General features: G+C 32.7%; 1 protein-coding gene across 2 annotated transcripts in view; it reads right to left on the reverse strand.

The window, feature by feature from the left end:
* The window catches only part of KIF18A (kinesin family member 18A), a 76,193-nt gene that overhangs the window by 6,950 nt on the left and 52,521 nt on the right, over positions 1–16,722 (reverse strand). For both annotated transcript variants that reach the window (XM_036221681.1, XM_036221682.1), the window contains exons 14-15: positions 2,144–2,585; positions 1,282–1,389 (exon numbers count right to left, since the gene is read on the reverse strand). In XM_036221681.1, coding sequence (XP_036077574.1) covers positions 1,282–1,389; positions 2,144–2,585 — 550 coding nt within the window. The remainder of the gene's footprint in view (positions 1–1,281; positions 1,390–2,143; positions 2,586–16,722) is intronic.

A 16,722-nucleotide genomic window follows, 5' to 3' on the forward strand; every position in this document is an offset into this window, starting at 1 on the left:
ACTTTTTGTTAATCATGGTTAAAATCTGAAAATCCCTATCTGATAACCTCAATCACTTATAGACTACTGCTTCTCTAATTTGTTTTTTTTCTCTTGATTTTCAGTCATTTGGTCCTGTCTCCTGGCATGCTTGGTAATTTTTGCTTACGGGCTAAACACTGCATATGGAAAACTATAGAGGCTCTGGATGGTATATTCTTCCAGAGATGATTAAATTTTGCTCTGGTAAGAAGGCAGTAGAGGGAAAGATCTCCATGATCCAAAAAGAGATTGAGTTGGTTTAAGGTTTGTTTTAGGCTTTCAAGAACTGGTCTATTTTCAGTTTGCCTTACTCCTGTAGCACAAACCTTCAGGGGTCTCAAATAAAATCTTGGGTGTTTAACAGGGCCTGTTCTTCATGAGGATCCCTGAACAACAATGTTGTACCCTAGTCCCAAGAAAATGTCAACTCTGTTTGGTACTTTAACCTATTTGCAGCTACCTTCAACTTGGTTTCTTGGATTCTTATTCTGCAGAGTTTAGAATTTGGCAAATATCTTGAGGGCAAAAGCTACACAGAATGATTTTGTTTCCCTAAGCTTGGTGAGACTGCTAAGCTCTAGGCTTCCATTTTCTGCTTGGCCTCTATATTTGATGCCATGAATTGACAAATGCTAAAATGAAAAAAGAAGCAGTGGAGGTCTGGATCGCTATAGCTCTTTTTCCCTTTTCTCTGGGATCTCACACCCCCCTCAAGTCCTGGCTGCCTTGGTTGTTCTTCAGTGCCTTCAAGTAGCTGTTAGTTGTATTTTATCAGCTTTTATAATCATTCTCGATGTGTGGCTTGGCCTGACACAAACTACAGTGTCACAGCCAGAAACAGAAGTCTCTTTATTTGTTACATTGTAGTCATATATCAAAATCCATTAAAATAATATAATTTTAGGACTGAAAAAATTCAGTAATGTCTAAAAGAAAAAATACTAAATGAATAAAAGTTGTAACCAGTAGAAAAGTTGAAATTAAATGACATTTTTAAAAGCTAGAAGGCTTTTTACTTTTAATAATCTAAAATAAAATATGGAATACTTTATGCAAATGTCAAGTGAAATACTTAGGCTGTATCAAGATCTCCCTTTGATAATATAAATCCAGTGTCACATTCAGAGCTATTTATTATACGCGTGCTTAAATATGAATTGACAGTCAAACTATAAGAAATAAAAAAGAACTATAGGAAATAAAGTAAAAAGAGGATCTTATATAAATATAAAGTCTGAATTAGTTTATGTTAAATCGTACCTTGTTAACTTTCGTTTCCTTTTGGCAGCAGCAGTCATTGCCATGTAGGATGGTACAATGCTTTGTACAGGCAAATCATGTTTGGTTGAGGAGGAGGAAGGGGCTAGCCTGTATCATAAATTATAAAAAATTATAAAAAATAATTTAAAAAAGTAATTCTTGTTTGTACTATGGAGAAAAAAGGGGCCATATATTTTCATAATTGGAACATGATTTCTTTTCTTATTACTATATAAAGAAAAACATTATACTATGAGACTTCCTTTGCTTGCTTTGGGGTTTTCTATTCTCATTTTTACATTATAGAGTTGCTATCAAGATATTTCTGCATTCCTAACAGTACAGAAATATAAAAGTGTCATTCTTCCCATATTGAGATTGGCTGTTATAATACAGATGAAATGAGAAGGACATATTTGCTTGGATGACATACAGTCAGGCATACCTTAGACATATGACTATTTCAGAATAAGTTCAAGTTTAGTAAACTTCAACTTATTCTGAAATAGAAACTGTGGAATATCCTTTAGTGAAGATATTAGTGAATAATAATAAACATGGAAATCCTCCAATGATGGCCTGTAGCCATCATTGACTTTAGTATAAAGAACAAACTAAATATATAGTAAGGTCTCTTCTAGCTTAAGGAGGGTGAGTCAACTTAAGATATCATCTTACAGACTTTAAAACATTGTGTTAGTGAATTAATATTTAGAGAAAAAGACAATTAAGATTTAATAAAGTATGCTCAAGAGAACATACTTAATCTATAAAACAGACCTCAAATATACTAAAGAAGAAAAAGCTAATAGTTTAAAGGCACCAAAAAAAAAAAAAAAAGACAAATACTGTTTTTTTATACCTTTGTAAAATGTTATTGTTTGGTAGTGATTGTTCTTCAGGTAATTTACTCTTCAATCTCCTGGTGTCTTCACATATAATAAATGTAGAGTCCAAATCTTCCTGTCCATATTCTTTTTTCCTGCTCAGGGGGACATCTACTTCACATGACATTTTCAGAGAATTATCACTGTTTGTATTTGAGCGGATGGCCTGAAAACTTGTAGCATTAGATGATGGTTTTAATAAGGTCACTGTAGATGGATTTTGAAAAGTTTTTCTATAGTCTTCTGGGGTATACATAATAGGCTGAAGTTCTTTGCTGAAAGAATCATTGAGCTGCACACTTTCAGACAGTGTGGACTTTTGGGCACGTTCTGCTTTCAGAGGAGAAGACATTAGTTTTCTTCGAGTTCTTTTTTGTGAAGGAATGTTAAGCAGATTAGATTCACTTGAAGATGTGCCTGTTTGACAAAATTTTTAAAAATCTCAAAAATATTGCCTAGTTTTCCAATAACCCTATCTGTTAAAAAAACACCGATGATAAAATACATTTTCAGCCAAATATTAAAAATTTAAAATAAGTTGGAAAGGAAAAAACCATAGTTCATTGCTAATAACTTTAAATAAACTCATTTTAAAGAGATTCTATTACATAGTATAAATAATAAATGGCTAATATCAATATTAATTTATAGATACAGATATCTTGAGAGACTAGGTAATCATGAAAACAAATTTCCAATCAATTCAAATAAAATTCACAAGCAATTTCCAGCTTTCATGTTTGATTTAGGTTTAAGATAACAAAAAATTATTCAACATTTATAGGCACAAAGATTTGTAATTTTTTCTATTGTAAAATATCAACAGTTTATTACTAATTGAATGAACATCTAAAGTAACAAGAACAGCAATAACCAATAAAATCCCAGGTGAATAAAATAATTGTATCTGTTACTATTCCAGGTATAGTAGTTAATTATTCTGGTTGATTTGTTTCCTATATAATACACAATTCATAGGTTTGCAAAAATTAGACTAATACTGAAGATAAACATAATTTGAAGAGTTCAGAGTACTCTTAGTTGATCATTATCACTCTGGAAAAGCAAGTTTCCCAAATGCCAGGCAGTTAACAAGTTTAAAAAACTTTTCTTAGCCCTAATCCTACAAATTTTGTAGTTATTCAAAGTGATTTCCCCATTATCTCTCTAATGTTACCTTCTTCTTCCTCCATCCAATAAATGTCCATATGTCCCCAAGGATCTGTATTTGACCCTCCAGTCTGCTTATTCCACACTCATTTCTAATTATCCTCTTGCTATTACCGTCTCAGTCACCTGGGTCCCAAATAACCAATTTTTTGAAATCTTTTCCTTGAACTTCCCAACCTCCATCAACCCTGTCTCTCTTAACGCTTACACAGTTAAAACATAAATCTGACCATGCCATTCTTCTAATTAAATACTTTTAGTAATCTTCAAACAGAAACATAGGACCTAGAGATTTTTAGTAGGGGAATTCTTGTTTGTTGGTCTAAAATTGAGACAAATTTTTTATTTGAACTTAAATGTGAATTCCCACCATGGTAGGAGAACAAACACCTGTCAAAACATCTTTTTCAAAGATATAAAGTACAAAACTGGTTATAAACATAACAATAAACTTGATCAACTCCAGTGTGCTTATCTTGTATTTCTTAACTATTCCTCTGCTTTGTCTATTTCATTCTGGTGAAATTCATGATGCCTGATACAGAGTAATGTTGTATTGTCCAGGGAAGAAACTATAATGTGTGTTTCTGCCCTTCTTTTCAAATCACGCAGTAAAATTCCCAATTGATGTTGTATTTGCTTTATGATACAATATTAACACTGAAAGCTGAATAAAATAAGTGTTATATATTTCAATAAAGCAATTCAAACTTTCAACTGAGTTAGAAAATACACTTATAATAACAATCACCAACAGTACATGCATTATTCTTATTATGTTAGTTGACAATAGGCTCTGCTATGGCTAGGTTGACAATTACCCTCTAGGAAATACAACTTAAAAACAGGAAGAAAAATATGATCCCTGTTCTACTAAGAAATTTTACTTTTCTGAGAACTAGATAAATGAGATCCAGATCTTAAAATAATTTTCCACTCCCTTTAACATGACATTTGTCAAATTTTCCATTACCAGATATTTTTATACTAATGCTGCAGTATAAAGACAGTTACTTTTCTCCACTGTGCTGCTACCACCAATTTGGTGGCTATTAATAGCTGGAAGATTAACTTCTTTTCCCATGAGAGGCAGCAGGGGTATATAGAGGATAGAAAACTATATCGAGGATAGAGAACTGAATTGGGAGTCAGGAGACTTGGATTCTATTTCTGGCCTCACCAACAGCTCACTGAGTGACCTTGGGCAACTCACTTAAGCATTGTGGGCATTAATAACTGGCTACCCCCCTCTCAATAAAAAGGAGATACATTTTGATATGTAGAGAATTTTCTAGGATTAGATAATATCTATAAAATACTTAGGATTCAAAGAAAGGCTCTAGACATGTAAATATGCTTCTACTGTTTGCACTACAACTTCACAGGGAAAGCTGTAATTTAATTTCCAGGATTACATCAATGCTTAACTCACAGTTATCACTAAAAGAATACATTTCAAACAATGTCTCGCTTTCAGTTTATCAGAAATCTAGTTTATCAAGCTGATGATAAATTATAACACAGACTAAAGGTATTATTAAAGCAGGCACATGTGTTATTTAACTTAGACACAATAGAACATGAAACCTCAAAGGATAGGGATTATCCAGAGTCACTATTTTTTTTTTTTTTTTTTGCACAGATCTAGAAAGGAATAATCTCTGGAGTTGCACTGGGAAAATTTCTATGATGGTAGACCATTTTTTCCCCTACTGCTTGTGAAGAACATGAAAATGGGGGTTTTACACAAGATACTGAAGAAATTAGCCACCTGTTCTCTGGAATAATGTAAACACACATCCAACATCAAATTTTGATATGCTTAGACTGAATAACAATTGTTAGTGAAATCAATAGTAATGTTACAATGATAGATCTTTAGCCATAACTCTGCTTTCCTGACAAGATATAACTTGAAGGAAAACATGAAGATGTGGTACTTGATGTGGATTCACATACCATTATTTTACTGAGCCTAGAAGAAAAGATGTTATAGACATACAGCAGGTACAAAATACAAATCCAGAAGGTTCTTTTCTTTTATCTTCTCAAGTATTTAATACAGATCAAATAATAAGAAGAGCACAGAAACTAGATGGTCAATTCAAGACTAGTTAGATTGACTAGTTAAGAAAGGTTCAGGAGATTACCAGAGCAAAAACAAGATCTAAAGGTGTAAATAAAAGTCAAACAGTAAATTCATTATAACTGTACAGGGACAATAACTCCACTTATCCATGAAAATTAAAAGAATACAACAAACACCTGATATTTCACTTTGAATATGATTTAGAGAATATAAATGTAATTATATAATAAATGATCATTCTCCTTTAGCAGGTTAAGTATTAGAGTAATTAAAGTGGGTATGGGAAACCGGAGAGTTTTGGATTAGGGGTACTGTATATTTTAATAGGCTAGAAGAACCATTGAATATGCTAAGTCTATGTCTATAAAAGAGATTTGCTGTATTTTTCCATTAGAGGATATACAGTAACTTTCCAGAAGAGCAGGTGAGTTTCCCCTGATTCAGACTGGGAAAATACTATCTAACAAGATTCTGTAATTCCTGGGTCTACTGAGTGAAAATGAGAAAGGAACCTAGAGGCTGGTTATAATTCTTTAAAAAGGCCTCATAAAATGAAAAAAAGAAATCGTGTTGTAACAGACTTCCAGATCAAGGAACTCTTAACAGATGATGGAAGTCCATGAAACACCTCAGCAATGTGTGTGCTAAACAGGAGAAGATAGAAAATTAAAAATACATTGTTATAGGGTAGGCAGCCACTTGGGAAGACAGTGAGTCTTCTCTCCAGGGTCTCTCCATTTAAGGAACCATCTCACTGTATCACATACTTGAGTTTGGGAGGCAGTAGATAGCAATGCATCTTATGGTCTGAAATATTTTGTTATTTCTAGACCATTTCTTGGGATTTTAACTCTACAACATATTACATGTATACTGCATTTCTACTGCTCTGAAATGCTTATGACCCAAGGAATGTGAGTATAAAATTGTTGAAACTCATGTCTATATAACAACAATAACTGTAATGTCAAGACACTTAAAAGAAGTTCAGTATTACTACTTTAAATTCAGCATCATTGTTTATTTTATGTGTGAAATACAAAAAATTTGTAGTTATGGTACAAGACAAATAATCTAAGAGCATTGCATCTGCACACACACACACACAAATCACTGTTTGTTCATCCACTCGGTATTAAGCACCTGCCATGTTTTAGACCTTTTCTAGGCATTGAGAATACAGCAAAAAACAAGACAGCTAAGAACTTAATTTTTGAGGGGAGAAGGTAGAAAAGTAAATTACCTTAATAAAGTAAGATAATTATGACAAATGAGTTGTAAAGACAATAAAAACAAAGAAATGGAATAGGAGAGGTGTGAATTCCAATGGCCAGGGAAGGTAATTCTAAGGATGAGGATATATGACCGGAAACTCAAATGGCTATGAAGGTGCTAGCTCTGTGAAGACCTGGGGAAGAGGTAGAGGAGACAGCAAGAGCAAAGACCCAATGGCAAGAATAAGTTTTTTGAACTCAAGGAAGAGAGGGCTAATGTGACTGAAGTATAGTGCGCTAAGGAAGAGTAGAAATGAGAAGCTGTTAGATCAAAGGCAGCCATGCTATGTAAAGATTTATGGACAAGATAAGGGTTTGGATTTATTTCAAGTTTAAGGGTTATCTATGGAGAATTTTAAGAATATGATGTGATCTGATTTATGTTTTAAAAAAGATTGCTTTGCTTATTGTATGGAGAATTGAATATGAATAGGCAAGAGAGAAAAGGAAATCAGTAACAAGGCTGTTGCTATAGCTCAGGCAAAAAATAATGACAGCTTGGACTGCAGTGGTAGCAGTAGTGATGGAGAGATGTGGAAAGGGTGCTGTAATCAAATAATCAGCTAAAAGTTATATACAGTAAATCCAGAACATATCCAATGACAGACGTGAGATTTGCTGCCAGACGATCAGGAACAAAGATAAGAAGTTCACAGTCTATATTAATTTTATACATCTTAATCAACAGAAATTGACCACTTTCTGTGAAACCATGAACCATTTCCACATTAACAATTACAGAAAAATTCAAAAGGTCCTATATGTGGTCCCCAACCTTTTGGCACCAGAGACCTGTGCTCCTATGAGAATCTAATGCCTGATGATCTGAGGTGGAGCTGAGGCAGTGATGCTAGTGCTGGGGGACGGCTGCAAATACAGATGAAGCTTCGCTCACCTGCCTGCCGCTCACCTCCAGCTGGGCGGCCTGATTCATGACAGGTCACGGATGGGTACTGGTCTGCGTGGCCCGAGGTTTGGGGACACCTGCTTTAACTCATTCCCTCAAATTTGCATCTTCTTGTTACTGACATCTCCTTTCCCCATGCTCACTCAACAGGCTTGAATTCCTGTCCTCTACAGAGGAGCTCTCATCTAAGTCAATGCAAGTGTCTTAGAATCTGTTTCCTTCCCTCTCTAGTTTGAATGTTCATGGACTTGAGGCAGCAGATACACTTTGGCTTTGATAATACAATTTCTTATTTAAAGACGGAGTTATTACCATGCTGGGATAGAGAAAGGAAAGAAGAGTGAGGTTAAGTAGAAAATGCTTCTAGAACAAGAGTGGCATATAGAAGAAGAGTTAATGAAAATGAACTGATTCCTAGGAAGTGTACAAAGCATGATGTGAAGGGAAGAATTAGGTTCAGAGAATGATGTGGAATGGGCATCTCTTTTTACGTTAGGCACTCTACATTCTCTGTGAATTCATCTGTAAATATCCTCAAACAACTGAAAGAGATTTCTCTTCTGTTCCAGACATAGACATACTATGATTTCAGACACAGGGACCGACTACTCCCTTCCCAATACCTTAATTATTGTATTCAATTCCTTAAAAAGGAGCCAACGCAGTTCAATCCATATTTGATGAGGCCTGAAAATATAAAATGTGGTCCTGCAATAAATGTGTTTTGATAAAATAATGTATGATATATATGCTATTAGAACCTCTTCTTTTGGATAGGGAAGGACGACAGAAAGGCAATGAAAAATTGAAGGATTTCTCAAGAATTAGCACTTGGTTTGCTTCACTTTAAGAGTTTACTTAGAAACAGCCATAGTATAAGAAAGGCTACGAAGGTTAACTATGAAAAAGACAGCCAGTTTTAGCCAATATGGTAACCTGAGTAGGGGGATCTAGCGGCCCTTTCAGATTCCCTTTAAAATGATCATATAATAGATATAGGAGAAAACTTGCCCTGATGTTGTTAATAAGGGAAGAGTATCATCTGCACTCCAGGATACCAGAAGACTTCACGAAGGATGTTGTATGGCTAAAACTGAAATAAAGGAAGGTACAGAAAATAACTTATAATACCTCTCACTTCATTCTTCAGTACTGTCCTGGGAGTTAAGTAAAAGACATTGGCAGAATATTATTAAAGTCTTTTGAATTAGGAACAGGGATGAGGGTTGTAGGTGTGGTAGGAGAAGAAAGGGAGACAAGGCTATGGCATAGGCAAAATATCAATATTTGAATACCAGCAGTAGCACCAACACGCCCAAGATTTGGTCCTGCCCGGTCCAGCTATCTCAATGTAGATAGGAACATTGAACAGAAAGTCCCAACCCAGTGGGCCTTGCTCCCAGCATTGGTGGCCACTACAAATGAATGAGAAGCCAAAGGGGCAAACAGGTAAAGTTTCTAGCTGAGACTACCTGTGGCTCTGGTTCCTTTTCTACACTCCCTGTGTTGTTAGATCCATGAAAAGAAATGCATTTTCCCCCTATTTCTAAATCTTAATTTTGATTTGACTATCAGCGAGTTATGGATAAAAGATTACTTATAACAAGCAGATGAAACTCACTGGATCAGTAAAAGGGTAATATAAAGGAATGGCAGAGCTAGCACACAAACTCAGGCCTCCTGATAATCCAGATGCCATGTTCTTCACCACTACACAATGCCGACTCTCTATCATGGGGAGAATTAAATCAATTAGGATAATGGCTAAATAAAATGTGAGACAGTCGCAATTACACTGTGATTTAAAGCCACATTTTACAGATTATTTGATGATATAGGGAAATGCTCATTAAATGAAGTACAAATTTTATACACAGCATGATACCAATTTGAAAAAAAAAAAATCCCTCCAAAACAAATCAAAGCTAACACAGATTCCACAAGAAAAAATGGGGTAGGGGGAAGTCACAGAAAACTGCAGACGTAAATATGGAATAATCCATTAAAATATTAGCATAGGTTATGGCTGGAAAAATTCTGAGTGATGATATTATATTTTTCTCTAAACATTTGATTACTTTTTAATATACTGCTTCTATAAAATTATAAATAACAAAAATACTTTTTTTAAAGAAGAGCAATGTCATCGTATAAGGTGATGGAAGGACACTTGACTTTGGGTGGTGAGCGCATAATGCAATATACAGATGATATATAATAAAATTGTCCATTTGAAGCCTATATAATTTTAATAACCAATGTTACTCCAATAAATCTAATAAAATTAAAAAAAGAGCAATGTCTAGGGTGGGAGAAGAAGCCAATAAAAACTTTCAGCTCTTTACAGCCTCAGAAAGTCTCAGGAATTGGAGGTATAAGGTTGTTTCTGAAAGCACAGCGTTGAGCTAAAAATAAAATTAATTGAAAGCCTACATAAAGAAGTAGTTGGGTTACCCCATCACTATCAACTATCTCACCACATGGCTACTATTTCATCATGCTGCTAAAAGACATGATCTAGGTACTGAACATTTTTAGGTTTCCCAAAACAATTTTCTGGAGGGCATGATAAAGTAAAACTCATTAACTGAAAGACCTGACTATGTATACAGAGCACAACCACGGTCACCAGATATTTGAGGGTATGCATTTCAACATGATCATCAGGACAAATGCTACACACAGGGGAAAAAAAAGAGACAATGTAGAAGAATACATTAGAATAACCATATCTTCAGAGAGGTGAGAAATTATTACATTAATGAAATAAAAACAAAGAGCTATGGAAAGAAATATTAAATTACAAAAAAAAGTTCTTAGAAATTTAAAATATGAGGAAAGAATAAAAATAAAAGTTTTAAGTTGATAACATTTCCTAGAAAGAAGAATAAACAAAAGAGGTAAATACCAGAAGACAGAAAACAGAATTAGAGGATCAATCCAGATGATCCGACATCAAATTAATAAGTGTTCCAAAGAACACATAGAAGGGACAAAAAGTACATATGGAGGTATATGTATGTATGCATTTGTAGTGTATGTATGTGTATGTGCATAAACAGATGAAAATTACTAAGAGTGACAGGATAAAGGTTTCTAGAGAGAAAGGTCTACAGACTGTTTAGTCTAATGAATTAAAAAAGATCAACATCAAGGCATATTATTTTGACATTTCTGAATACTGAAGATAAAGTAAAGATCCCATAATCTTCCTGGGAGAAAAAGTCACATGATATACTTCTCATATAAAGAATAAAAATGGCATGACAGTTACCAGCAACTCTGAAATCTAGAAATTAATTAAACAATGTCGTCATAGTACTTAAAAAAAGTTTCCAACCTAGAAGTCTATATCTGGTCAAACAATCAGAAAATAAAGATATTGCCATACATGCATTGTCTCACGAAATTACTTCCTATGTACCAATTATCTCCAGAATCTATTGAAGGATATATTTCTGTAAAATGAGAGAATGAGAAAGATGGAGAAAAAAAGCAAATACTACATACAGAAACCTTAAAGCTGTATAATAAAGTCTAACACTTCTTAGCTCAATAGGGAACAATATTTACTTGAAAACACTCTAGATATTTAAAATAAGGTTAAAAACTGTTTTAGCAAGATGGGAAAAGGGAGGAAATGTATATGTAATGTAAAAAAATTAAATCCTTGTCTTCTAAAGTAAAACATAAGTAGATGATATCTAAAATTGGAAAAACATAAATATGAATTAGCAGTGTAAATTTAAAATTCAGAAATCAAGAGGAAAACCCAGAAGAAATAGCTAAAAGGGAAATAAAAATTGGGAATAGGTAAAAACAGGTCAAGAAATACTTCCACAAACATTATAGTACTTGCTAGCTTTCTAAACTACGTATAGGCATAGTTTAAAATTTTAAAAAATATATAAACTAAATTTTAAAAGGAGGTCGAGGTGAATAGGGGAAAAGAGAGGAAAAGGAAGAGGGTAAGGGAGACACACATGCACATATACATGCAAGGATTTTTAATGAAAAGAAATTAATCAAACTTTGGGGCTATAAAGAAAAAACGCAGACCAAAATATATTGCTGCTTGTCCTGGGACAGCTAGGTAAACTAGCCAAAACTATGAAGCTTTACATCCAACTGTCTAACAGAAACATGTAAGCAAATGACATGAAATGGAATAGGCAATCAAACAGAAGAGTGAAATAACTATTCTAGCCCTAAGGAAGGTAGGAGAGATTTTTAAAAATTTAGCTCTGCTCTCCATTGGTTTACCACTTCACTCCCCTACTCATTTAACAGAAAGGCAGGCCAATTACATACGCAGTAGATTTGAAGAGGGATAATAAAGATTGCCAATCAATCAATCATCAGAAATATATCATCCGATATGGTGAGAAATAAACAGAATAGATTTAAGGTTATTAGTCTCCAGAAATAAAGAAAAATTCCTCCAGGGAACAGGTAAACCACTTGTGAAATGTGAATGTTAGCACTTGCAATTATTGATTTGCTGAAATGTTTATAAAGAATAATAGCAGAAATAAAAATTAAGTTTAGGATAGCAAAAACTCTAAGAAATAAAAGACGTTTTATATAAGGACATGGATTTAATCCGTTTGCTTTCAGGTATTTTGTGTCCTAAAGATCTCCAACTTTAGTTTTATTTCTTATACTTTACCTTCGCATTTAGATTTTATATGGAGACAACATATATTAATTATACTTTAATTTCTTTACAGGTTTGTTGAAAAATATTCAGATGATCAAACAGAGAGGATGTCACTTTAATTATCTTATTGATAAACACCTAGTTTAGGAAAGAGTGTAGGTAGCACAAGTTATATGATTAAATAATATAACTTTCAAAATTATGCCATAATTCGAACCAAGATTTTAAAACTGATCAGATATAGGGCTCCTGAAAATACAGAAGAGCCTCTCTTCTAAACCCTACAATAAGTTTTGTTTAATGAATCCAACCTTAGTCTTTGTAACACTTATCCATTAATAGTTTAGGAAACATCTTAAAATATTTATATGATGTTTTAAGGCATCTTATATACAACTGAAAATGTGCATTTCAGAATAAAGTGGTTAGTGTTCTATTCATCTGTTCCTGCATTATGGCTAGATATTCCCGCTTTAAAAAGTTTGTTTACTGTAAGTTCACGGAGATACTTAAAAAGGAAGTCAGAAAAAACATTTTGTTGAGACTGCCAAGTTTTAGAAGCCTTTCAAAAGACTTTTAAGTATTAAAACCGCTTTTAAAATGAGCTCTAAATGCAAGCACTAAAGTTGTGGATTAGATGGAGGAAAAAATACAATTTTCATCAGTAATAGTCCAGATTCCAACACAATATTACCTGGATTACAACGTAAGCACATTAACATTTGTGTAGTATTTTCACAGTATTATATAGAATAATATGTTATTAATATAAGATACAGCTTAAAATTAAAACAAAGTGAAAATTATAATGAAATTAGAATTTACCTGAACCACTGAATTAAGTTTGCTAAGTGGATGAAAGAAATTATGACTAAATGTTTGATGTTGGTTAAGTGGTTAATGAAAAAGTAAACAAAGTTTATGGCACCTGAGATCTCTTCCACCAAACTACTGGGATTTTTAAGGAACACGATCAACTAACAGCAATATTAATAAAAACAATATATTGGATAGTTTGACTTTATTAATGAAATATTAGAGAGTCTCATAAAGAAATATATGAAAAAGACATTAGAGAAATTGCCTATTCCTTCAAGAGAAACATCTAAAAATATATTTATTGGCTATATTGTTCTTTAAGCAATGTAAGTCTACCTGTGAGCATAATCTAGCCTATTTGATTTTTTCCATCTTTCAAATATTTCATTTCTCCAAGAAGTCTATCCCACAGATTTAGCCAAGGATTCTGAAATGTTTCTGGTAGAAAAAAAAAAACAGTTGTTTCATGTTTATCTTTCCAAAAGTAGTTTTAAGAAATGTCAGTATAGTCTTACTTTTAGAAGATTTTCAAAATTAACATTTATTTTTTATTTACTATAAAAATTTCCCTTAAAAAGACCCTGGGATTAAATGTTATATATATTAACATGTATAATATTATATAACAATATAATATATATACCATTTCTTACATAATTCTGCTAATATACTGATCCTACTAATATAAATAATATGTAATTATATAATATCCTGGTACATTAGCAAATCAGGGAAGACGAAATAAAGTGATGGTGTAAACAAGCTAAATCTTCATCTCTTAGAATACGAAGTTGCCAACATCTAAACATGATTCAAGAAACAGCAGTATAAACCTACTGTTTAGAAATATTAGGTAAATACTAGAAGTTTGTTATAAGTTATCAGCATGTATTTCAGCAGAAAATACAAAGTTGTTTTATTTCTATTTTCCTAACAGTAGTTTTAAGAAATGTTGATATATTTTTACTTTAAGTTATTCTTTTAATTATTAAAAGAAATGCCCTTAAATCAATAAATTATTAATGACAAGTCACATCCAAATAATTTTAAACCAAATGCCTATTACAGAGGAAGAACAACTTAAAAGTTATACATTAATGTTTCCTAGTAGCAAAAAATGCAAGGCCTAATAATATAAACCCTTACCTACTTACCTAGGACATTCTTATGTCATAGAAATCATGTAGTTTAGCGATCTATATATTTTTTAATCGAATTCCCACCTTAAAATGGTGGCCCTAAATCCTGATAGATTACAGACTACCATGAAAGTCACAGTGGGATCATCTCATACAAAGAACCAGAATTTAGTACTAAATTATCATAAAAGTCATTTAAACTTTCTTATTTTATAATCTGTTGCTCACAGAGAGAAAGTGACATGCTCAAAGTCATAATGTCAATCATATTTTCTGTTGGTTCTTGCCGATTTACCAGGGAAAATCAGGTAAAGAAACCAAGTCATGGAAAGTAACAACATATATAAAGACAGATGAAAAAAAAACAGGAAAAAGGCAAAGGGAATGAACAGATAACCAATTCAGAATGAACTACAACTGAACAAAAGCACATGAAAAAACATTCACTATCATTACCCAATTATGGTAGAGGACTGTACAGCTACAACAGTTTTGGAGAATAACTTGTCAATAAAAATCAAATGCTTTAAAAATGGAACATACCCCTTGATCTAGCTATTCTATTTTATAGGGTTTTGGCCTAAGGAGATAATTAGACATGTTGCAATATATATATAAACATGCACAAATGTTTAGTGGAGTGTTGCTTGTAACAGCAATAAAGTGAAAAAAAGCCAAATGTTCCTTAGTAGGGGATTAGGTAATATATAGCTATTAAAAATGACTTACATTCATATTTGATAGAAAAATGTGTGTATAGTAAATGGTTCAGTGAAAAACAGCTGGTTATCAACTGTATGTGTGACATCTCAATTTTTCGGTTTAAAAAACCAAAGTACATATTAAAACAAAATGTTAATAAAAGTTAATGAAAAATACCTTATTTCTTTTGACTTGACTTTTCAAAAAATTAAAATGAATATTTATTGCTAAAATAATAGCAAGGTTAAAACAATAAAGGTATAATAAACTTGAAAACAATGTTTTCAACTGTCAAGGTTATAATTTGTTGCAGGGAGGGAAGGTAAGTTATGATACACTTGCTATAATAGTAGAACAAAAAAATACAATGGATCTGCAAAAGAGTATGTGTGGGCAAAGCAGAGAGGACTCATTAAAAGAATGATTTCATAAAGAGGGTAGTATCTGAATTGGATCCTCAACAAGGATAAGGATTTTTAATAGGCTAGTATGTGGGATGGAACTAGAAAAAACAGTATTCAAAACTGAAGGAAAAGCTTGAAAACTACAGAAGCAAGGAAACAGAAAACATGTTTAAGAGAAGGTAGAGACACTAAGTGCCATATGGAAGTGAATCTGAATCTTGACATTGGAGTGGGACAGCCTTTGAAGGCTCTCCTAAGTAAAGGGTCTGCAGTTTATTAGGGAGAACATTTTAGTGTGAAGGGTAGATTTTAAAGGGGATAGATGAAAAATAGAACTAGTGTAGAAATTATTACTTTCTTAAATCAAATTTTCTCAATATGTTTTAAAATAAATGAATTAAGAAACATTCTATTCTGTCTCTCTGCTTTAAATAAATCTTTAAAACACAAGTACTAACTGGTAGTTTCATGTGGTTTCAGGTAGGAGGGTGTCTATATTTATTTTTTAGCTCTTTGAAACACTTCACAGATGTTTCTTTTAAATAAAGAAACTAGATAATTTATCACTAATGAGTTAAAAATCCCGCTCTTAAAACATGGGCAGGCCTTCTAGGGTCATCTTTTGATGTGCCATATCATGTGTCCTGAATGATTTTACCCAGAGGAACTAATTTATCAAAAGCTTAAGACTGCAAATGTTAAAAGATTTACAGAGCTGTATGTTAGTGTAACAAGCAGAATGCAGTATTTAACAAACATGAGTCACAGGCTGCAAAGTAGGGTTCATGACAGGGAGACATTGATGAATGGGATGAGATCTAATTGAGGTTTGGTACAAAATGATGGCAAGGATTTTTCTTTTGCTAGCACTCATATTAATATGTGAGTGAGGAGATATTTTGGGAAACTATGCTAAATTAAAATTAGTTGGCAAAGTTCTAAAGTGAAATCAAATATTAATGTATTCATTTCAATAAACACTTCCAGGCTACAAATGATTGATACAATTACTGTACTAATCATAAATCTGGGTTCTTTTTAACAGCTTTGTGACTCATGGAATTAATAGTTGTAAATGATACAGGTGAATGAATTTTAACTATTTTAAAGATATGTAACCTTAAGGTACTACTGAATTAATCAGATAAACATTTTATTATGCATTCATAATACACTATTGTGTCTGCTGTAGTATTAATGCCTATAGATACAATATCAGTTATTTGCAAATATTACAAAGAGAGAATATATGTTCATATGTATTAAGAATTGTCATAGTCCTTTAAATTAATTCAGCACTCTGGGTAATATATTAACCATAACTTTCTGATACTTGTCTCTGTGGGAAATAGCAGATACATGTTTTCTCTCAGTCTAACTTTCATAATAC

This window comes from Rousettus aegyptiacus, unplaced genomic scaffold (genome assembly GCF_014176215.1).
Source record: "Rousettus aegyptiacus isolate mRouAeg1 unplaced genomic scaffold, mRouAeg1.p scaffold_m13_p_5, whole genome shotgun sequence".
Classification (NCBI taxonomy): Eukaryota; Metazoa; Chordata; class Mammalia; order Chiroptera; family Pteropodidae; genus Rousettus; species Rousettus aegyptiacus.